The 9571-nt window shown below is 42.3% G+C and overlaps 1 protein-coding gene across 1 annotated transcript; it reads left to right on the top strand.

The window, feature by feature from the left end:
• Window positions 1–2578: 2578 nt before the first annotated feature.
• Window positions 2579–7051, top strand: LOC134452052 (uncharacterized). The gene is made up of 2 exons (XM_063202427.1): window positions 2579–2884; window positions 6456–7051. The coding sequence occupies exons 1-2, from the start codon at window positions 2798–2800 to the stop codon at window positions 6981–6983; spliced, it is 615 nt and encodes a 204-aa protein (XP_063058497.1). The 5' UTR covers window positions 2579–2797; the 3' UTR covers window positions 6984–7051.
• Window positions 7052–9571: the final 2520 nt, after the last annotated feature.

Here is a 9571-nt window from a genome sequence, read left to right as displayed (position 1 = left end):
CGACGTGCAGTCACTTCAGCCGCGGTGCAGCGGCAGGGTTGGCTGTGCCTCGGTTCACGTCAAATATGCACATTGTAGTCTCTAACACAGATTGAATTCAAAAGTTAATTTGCTCCAGAAATACCCATTCATTATTTGTTCATTATTAACTAATTGTTATTACTCTTTATAAGCAGACATTATTATACGTATTTTACTGGCAGTGCAGTGCTGCAGCCTACTGTATGTGTCTGTCCTGCTAGCTGTGTTCTCCTCATCACTGGAGCAGATCAGTGGAGTGTTCAGCCACCCAGGAATGGAGATGGATGGAACACATCAGACAGCTCGGGAAGTTCACAGCTTCTTTCATCACTGTCGCTAAGCAGACACGAACACACTCTGGCATGCACGCACAAGCACAGAAACATGCGCGCGCACACACACACACACACACACACACACACACACACACACACACACACACACACACAAAAACAAACTTATTTGATTAATCAGGAGTCTGTGTTGGTGTGACAGCAGAAAGTGAGATGTAGTCTGGAAGGTGATCTAAGCGGCATGGCAACAGCACACACACACACGCACGCACACGCACACGCACACGCACACGCACACACACACACACACACACACACAGACACACACACACACAGTGGCGGTTTTTGTATTAAGGGCGCACGGGCGCCGCCCCTCCGTTCAAAATTTCCATCAAATTTGCATCATATTATCATTACTTCTATTGAGAAACCGTATCATTTGTTTCCGATAAAAACGCACTAAGCTGCCCATTCGGAATCGACTTTTAACATGATATTGTTTGCAATCCGGTTTAATGACAGAGGGCCCGCCCTCTCCCGGGCGCCGACAAAGCAAGTGTCTATGCTAGAATGACAAGTAATGTTGCAGAACGTTATGAATAAAGCATTTTAATTGGCCATTTTTCCTTCGGTCTTGGGGCGCACTACATGTGCGACCCGGCCAATTATATCGCATTCTATTTGTATACTGTTGTGTTATTGGACGAGTGTTCGAGATGGCCTGTCAATCAGACGTCAACCTAGCTAGCCTAGAACTACGATTTACCCGCCTTGAAGAAGCTTGCGTGAAAGTGAAGAGATTTTTAAGTATTGATTGTTTTTAAGATGGCCCGACTGTTAACAGCAAAGGAAAATTCGGTGGCTTTGTTGAAGCAATATCCGTTCATCCGTCGTTCTGACGAAGATAAGAAGAGGGTGAAAGTCCTTGGACCTGACTGTCCTGAGCTCCTCATCAGCCAGAGCACCACCGATCGTGGAAGGACGTACGTCAGGACCTTTTCTTCCAGTGTGTATGGTCGCTGGAATTGGCTTACGGGATGCGAAGTGAGTAATGCCCTGTACTGCTTCCCGTGTCTGTTGTTTCAAAGTCCTGGGACAGACATTTGTTGGGTGACATCTGGGGTGACGGACTTGAAACACCTGGGGGAGAAGTGTAAAAAGCACGAAAGCAGCAGAAGCCACCTAGACAACAGCTTGAAGCTACGCCTGTTCGGAAGGCTTAGCATCCGGGAACAGCTTGATGAAGGCTACAGAGTTGGAATTAGAAAACATAACGAGGAAGTGACAAAAAACCGGCAATTTTGTCACGAATAATTGACTCTGTAAAATTCTGTGGGGCATTTGAATTGGCGTTGCGTGGACACGACGAAAGTGCGGACTCAAACAACCCAGGCGTCTTTCTCGGCTTGGTCGACTTTGTTGCCTCAATTGACAGCACACTGAAAGAGCACTTGGAGACAGCTACTGTATTTAAAGGCACCTCAAAAACGATACAGAACGAACTGCTCGATTGCATGTTTTCCGTGGTGAGGGAGCAGATTCTGAAAGAAGTTAAGGACAGTGATTTCATTGCCATCCAGGCCGACGAGACAACGGACATTAGTACCGTGACCCAACTGGTGCTAGTGCTGCGTTACATCGACAGCAAAATGAACGTGCAGGAACGATTCTTCGAATTCATTCCCCTGCAGTCATCAACAGCCGAGAACATTGCCACAGAGCTGAAAGAACGCCTTTCCATAATCCTTCCCGATCAAAAAGAAAAAGAAAAACTCATCTGCCAAGCTTATGATGGAGCGAGCGTAATGAGAGGTGCCACTGGTGGTGTTCAGAAGCGAATAAAAGAGGACTACCCAAATGCGCACTACATCCACTGCTACGCGCACCAGTTGAACTTGATCATGGAACAAGCCACCAGTCACATTTCTAAAGTAAGGAACTTTTTTTCGGACCTTGGTGGCTTTGCCAGTTTTTTTTCAAGATCACCCAAGAGGACCAGTGTATTGGACGAAATGGTTTCCCGCAGGCTGCCAACTTCCAGCAAGGTCAGGTGGAACTTTCACAGCCGCGCTGTCAACATGGTGTTTGAACACAGAGAGGATCTCATCAAATGTTTCCATGCCATACGAGACTCGGGAGACTTCAATGCAATCACTGTGAGAGAGGCAGGAGGATATGCAAGGATCCTGGAAGACCCAGACTTCAGGTTCTTCCTGCAACTTCTTCACCAGATCATGCCCCTTGTAGACACTCTCTATGCCAGGCTACAGAAGAGGAGCATCGACTCAGTGTACATTAAGAGATGCATCCAAAGATTCCAGGAGGACATACAGAAGATCAGGTACTAATTTGATTTGGTTTTAGATACATTATTTTATGGTTTTCTGCTTCAATAACATCAGTTAAAAAATAATGAAAGCCGTAAAAAATAAACGAATTAAACAAACACCTTACTTCCCCTTCACAGAGATTCTCTCCAGGCCATGACAGTGGAGCACAGCAGTCTATCCCTGCAATCAAGAAAACGCGTGGCTCTCTCTTCAGAGGATCACCAACGAATTGCAGCTGAAGTGAGTAGAAATCATGCCTTGTATAAAAAAAGCCTTGTATAAATAACTAATTATATACATTCATGTGGGTGGTTGACGTTTAAGGGCGTAACGCCAAAAAAAAAAGTTTGGTAACACTTTCTATGAAGCCCATATCTATAGCCCATTATGAGCGCATTTATAACAAATTATAATGCACATTATAATTACTTACAACGCATTATGACTACACCCATGATGTTTCATGATGTGTTTCCTGATGTGTTATGTTAACAGTAACAAATAACCATGAATCTATCTTATAATGCTTTATAAATCCACGGGTGTTATGAGTGCTCGTGACTGGATATAAACTACAGGCTGCCTGATGGGGCTTATAGTACATTACGATGCATTATAGATGTGTATTATACAGTGCATTATAGATGCATCCATATGAACTTCACTTTACTTAGAGCACACATTGACCCCTTATGATCTCACATGAAGCATTATAGCATCTCATGAGCCCTTATGACAGTTTATCATCCAGGTCTGTGCATAGAGGGGTATAAGTGCTCATAATGTACTATAAGCCCCATCAGGCAGCCTGTAGTTTATAGCCAGTCATGAGCACTCATGACACCCTTGGATTTATAAAGCATTATAAGCTAGATTCACAACTGTTAAATATAAAGCATCATGAAGCATTATGGCTGTAGTCATAATACATTATAAGTAATTATAATGGGCATTATAATTTGTTATGAATGCGCTTATAATGTGGGCTTTACGTAAAGTGTTACCAAACGTTTTTCCAATTCCTTTTTAAAGGAAAAATAACAGTTTTGTAGATTTTTAACCAATGTTACGAAAAAACAAGGCATCACGTCTCCCACCCATATACTGTATTGTACCTTTTTAAGGGTGCACTTGCTATGTATTGCTATTTATATATTTATTACTCCAAGTGATGTGGAAGGCTTTAATTTTGCTCTATTGTACTGATGGTCAATTACACTGGCCTACTTATTAACCAAGTGCTATACATACTCATTTATGTTTCTTTTCTTAATTAAAACACAACTATATCAATGGATTAATAACACAATTAACTTGTATAGCCTTTTAAACAGACATGCTACACATGTTTCTTTTTTAAAGCTTACTATTTGATCAAAGTTGTAAACCAGTTGGGCTATAAACAGCTTAGACAGGTCATCAGCTGGGAAAATTAGGCCTTTCGTCCTACCGCACTTTTCTCTGTGGATTACTGACCAGAAGCCCTATTGGAAGAAATTCAAACATGGGGCCACGTCAATTTTTGCTCAGAATTCAATATGGCCGCCATTTCCCAAAATGACTTGCTTTCATGCATTATTACATTGTACTATAAGGTGATATTCATGAACGATGAACTACTTTCAGCACTATTCTGTCCTATTTCCTTACATACATGTTTACAAAGGTTGACTAAACTAAAAGAAATGAAAATAAAGTGGGCCACCTTGCAATATCCAAAGGAAAGTGCTGAAAATAATGATTGAAATGCACATACAGAATCTATGGCTGCGAAAATTAGGCCTGTATGTTGTCCTGTCAGGGTTTGCACAGTGGATTACAGACCAGAAGGCCTATTGAAAAAGATGAAAACTTGGGGCCATCTATGTGCTCCAAAAATCAAAATATTCTCTGTTTTTCAGAATGGCAGACTTTCACACATTTTCTCAATACCGTAAGGCCATAATTACCAATAAAGATGACCTATTTTTCAGTTAAATTGTTATCTCCTTACAGACGTGAGTATAAAGGTTGTCTAGAAAAAGGCATGAATATATATACAGGGGGTGGACAAAATAACTGGGACACCTGTCATTTCAGTGTCATTTAGTTCCTCTTGCGTCCACAGTTAATCCTGTTNGATGTGGTTCATCCTTCTTGGTGGTGTGCAGACATTACCTTGGATACTGTGACTCTTGATACATCACAAAGACAGTTACACAGAATTTCTCCTTTTTGAACTCTGACATGTCACCCATAATGTTGTGTGCATTGCAAAATGCAAAACTGTGCTCTTACCTTGCTAATTGAACCTTCACACTTCACTTTACTGGTGCAATGTGCCATTAATGAATATTGGCCAACAGGCTGGTCCACTTGAGCCATTAAACTTCTAACACTAAAATGATAGGGGGGGGTGGGGGGGGATGATGTGGAGGAGCGGGGGGATGAATGAGGGGGTGAGTGGGGGTAGGGGGGCAGAGTGGGGTTGGGGGGGAATGAGTCGGGGTTGAATTAGGAGGTGGGGGGGAAGAATAGTGTGTGGGTGGATGTGTGGGGTTCGGGTGGCAGAATAATGTGTGCGTGTGTGGGGGGCGGGGTAAGTTGAGTCGGGGGGGTGGGGGTGGTTTGACCTGCCACACTTTTCACATTGGGTGGGGGGTGGTCGAGTATTTTGTGGGGGGGGGGGAAGAATGAGTCAGGGGGTTGAGCGTGGGGGGCAGAATAGTGGGGGATGAGTGAGGGGTGGAGGGGCAGAGTAGCATGGGAACGATGAGTGAGGGGGACGGGGGGCAGAATAGTGGGGGGTGAGTGAGGGGGTGGAGGAGGCAGAATAGTGTGTAGGGGAAAGACACTGTAGAGCAGGGGAAAGATGAGCGGGGGATACGCGCACGCACACAGGCACGCACACTCACCCTTGCTTTATGCAAAAAAATGTAGGCCTGAAAAACTTCAGAAATCAGTCAGAAATCTAATGTGAAAAGTTTTGCAGATCAATAGCCTTTTTTCAGCAGTCAACTGTGTATGTGTAATTCAATCCTTAGGATATTGTCTGTAGGAAATGTACATCTATCTGTTGCCAACCTTTGTACTCACGTCTGTAGATAGGAGATTTCACTGAAAATAGGTTATCTTTATTGATAATTATGGTCTTACAGTATTGAGAAAAATGTATGAAAGTCTGCCATTCTGAAAAACAGAGAATTGAATTTTGAATTTTGGAGCACATTTGAGATGGCAACCAGATGGTGAAACTTTTTCAATAGGCCTTCTGGTCTGTAATCCACTGTGAAAACCCTGACAGGACAATAGGCCTAATTTTCGCAGCCATAGACTCTGTATGTGCATTTCAATCATTATTTTCAACACTTTCCTTTGGATATTGCAAGGCGGCCAACTTTATTTTCATTTCTTTTAGTTTAGTCAACCTTTGTAAACATGTATGTAAGGAAATAGGACAGAATAGTGCTGAAAGTAGTTAATCGTTCATGAATATCACCTTATAGTACAATGTAATAATGCATGAAAACAAGTCATTTTGGAAAATGGCGGCCATATTGAATTCTGAGCAAAAATTGACGTGGCCCCATGTTTGAATTTCTTCCAATAGGGCTTCTGGTCAGTAATCCATAGAGAAAAGTGCGGTAGGACGAAAGGCCTAATTTTCCCAGCTGATGACCTGTCTAGCTGGCCTAATTACCAGCATTTCATGTGCACAAACTCCATTAGCAGACAATGTCTTATACACTGCTGCCATCTAGTGGACAATCATAGACATGCTAAAAACCAAGTGCCTTTTTACCCATTTCTTGAATGCCTTTGTTTTTTTTAGGTCTGTGATACCATACTGGGGCACACCAGAGAGAGGTTCCAGTTCACAGACCATCTCATCTGTGCAACCCTCCTGCAGTGCGATCGGTTTGAAGATTATCAAGTGGATTTTCCAGAGGAGGCTCTTAAAACCACAGTGAAGGCTTACCCTGTCCTTGACAGCAGCAGGCTGAAGACAGAGCTAGAACTCCTCTACAGCAACGAGGAATTCAGAGCGTGTAGTGGTGCGGTGGACTTCCTCCAATTCTTTATGGAGAACAACTTGGGGGAGCTTTTTTCAGAGACGGTAACCCTTTTGAAAATACTTGTCACCACACCAATGACGACAGCAGAAGCAGAGAGGTGCTTCTCGACTCTTAAGCGAGTGAAAACATTCCTGAGAAACACAATGTCGCAAGATCGCCTCAACGCACTGGCTACCCTGTCTATGGAGAGGGCCATAGTAACAGAGATGACTGACTTTAACGTTAAAGTCATTGACACATTTTCAAATTTAAAAGAGAGAAGGGCCAAGTTCCTCTACAAGTAGCACTTAAGCATTTAAGCACTTTTGTGTGTGTGTGTGTGTGTGTGTGTGTGTGTGTGTGTGTGTGTGTGTGTGTGTGTGTGTGTGTGTGTGTGTGTGTGTGAGAGAGAGAGAGAGAGAGAGAGAGAGAGAGAGAGAGAGAGAGAGAGAGAGAGAGAGAGAGAGAGAGAGAGAGAGAGAGAGAGAGAGAGGGAGAGAGAGAGAGAGAATGAGAAAAAGAGTGTGTGTGTGATCCGAATACATCAAATACATGTAAATTTTTTTACATGTAAATACATTTTCTGACTACCTGTGTTTCTTTCAATAGTTATTTGAATGCACTGTCTTCAGCAGGTCAAGCTGAACAGGTTACCCCAAAATACACCAGAATGCAGGAAATTGTATCCTAGAAATCAAAATTTTTCTGGGGGGGGGGGCCCAAACGTGGGAATAGTCGCAATATTCATTTCATAGTTGAAAGTGTGCCCTACCCAATATTTCTGTCACCAGCCGCCACTACACACACACACACACACACACACACACACACACACACACACACACACACACACACACACACACACACACACACACACACACACACACACACACACACACACACACACACACACACACACACACACACACACACACACAGTGTTCCTTGTTCAATAGAAACACTTCTAAACCCAGTTGTGAACAGCCATATTTTATCAGCTTGTGTTCAGTTCAAGTTACATTTTGAACTTTTTCCTTATTTGGACATACTATATAAAGCAGTGGCTTTCAACTTGGACTCTGAACTTGGAAGTTCAAAGTAGACTTGTTGTGGGTTTTGTGAAAAGCTTTTAAATAATCAAAGAGCTTCAAGGAGCATTAATAATTGAGCTGGTACTGTGTTGGTCAGTGAGTGGATGGGGAACAATACTGTAGAGGCCAGACTCACTCACACACACACACACACACACGCGCGCGCACACGCACGCACGCACACACACACACACTCAGACAGGAACACACAGGCAGGGACGCACACACACACGCACACACACACACAGCCCACACACCCCATAATGCACGAATACACACACCAATGCACATACGTAGATATTTTTATTTTTAAAACATAATACAGCCAACAGAATCAGTGCATTTCAGGGTCCTCACGCTGATTTTACAAGCAAGCAAATGAAGAGGGGGAGGCGATCCATTAGCAGGTTGTTGGCGGGCAGGGCGAAAAAGTTGAGATTATGTAATGATATGTAATGAGGAGCATGGTCGCGAAGCGGTAACCAATGACATCAATGACATGAGGTGACATTGGAAAATGGCAAGTAGTAACACAGACATCTAAACATGAATGTACTTTCAACTGTTGAGCAGTCATGTTACAATAGCTAACATTATACTTCAATACTCCCAGCAAACTAAGTGTTAGAATTAAGAATTTGTTGACCTCGTAAATGTAATGTCTATCCAACTGACGTTCCGAACACGCCCACTCAAAGCGGTGCTAGCATTTCGAGCCGGGAACAAAACACTTGCATGTAAATCCGTTGTAAGCCTGACTTAGCTTAACAGTAAATACATCTAGGATTAGCGTTCTGGCCAGGCCATGGTAGTCAAGATTCAAGATTCAAGATCAAGATCAAGATTCAAGATTCTTTTTAATAGTCCATCGACTATCAATGTAATAGTTTAATAGTCAAGTGCTTGCTGCCTCTGATTTGCCTCAGGTGCTCTAGATCAGCTAACTAGTCAAGTCAAGTCAAGTCAAGTCAAGTCCGTTTTATTGTCAATTTATTTACATGCGCTGGTCATACAAAGAATTGAAATTACATGTCTTTCTTTCCCATGCAGACAGACATAGACTCTAGACTCTAGGTGTGGACATAGACAATTAGACATAGACAGTATAGTATACATACATTACACCTGCAGTACCTATACAATACCCATACAGACATATAAAGTGCAAGACTGGGCAGCAGCAGAAATACATAGACTATAACTATAACTACAACTATATACATAACTAACTCTCCTGGCTTCTGACTCCTCTGAACAAAGTCATACCGCCAGATCTAATTCAAAACTTTTCAATAAAAAATGCATTCAGAATTTCGTGTCTTTTCGTGTTTCCTGACTTTAATCCTTCTGTCTTGTACGGTTACATACCGCCATTCAGACATACCGTCCTGTACATGACCAATGTCAACTAAACTAACAAAAATAACAAAAACAAAACAAAAATAAACTACGCTATGCTATGCTACGCTACACAACACTACACTATATTCAGCTATATATTGAATGTGTCCATAATAAGAGAGACCATCACTGCTTGGACCCCTCTTTGAACCTAAGAATATTTCCCATTGCCCAAATGCAAAAACATATTATTTTTGCTATTTCTATTTCTATTTAATATGCAGGAAACTAACAATGTATGGAAATGTAAAAAGTCCCTTTTCGCCACAAACCCCCTGCATTGAATCAAAATTCAAAAAAGAAGGAAAGAGAAGCACTTTATGTTCCTTTCCCCCCGCAACCTATGCACCTTCCTGCTACTACTACTACTACTACTACTATTTCATTTTATTTTAAGCTCA

Source organism: Engraulis encrasicolus, chromosome 7, assembly GCF_034702125.1.
Source record: "Engraulis encrasicolus isolate BLACKSEA-1 chromosome 7, IST_EnEncr_1.0, whole genome shotgun sequence".
NCBI lineage: Eukaryota > Metazoa > Chordata > Actinopteri > Clupeiformes > Engraulidae > Engraulis > Engraulis encrasicolus.
This window is presented reverse-complemented; position numbering and strand designations above follow the sequence as displayed.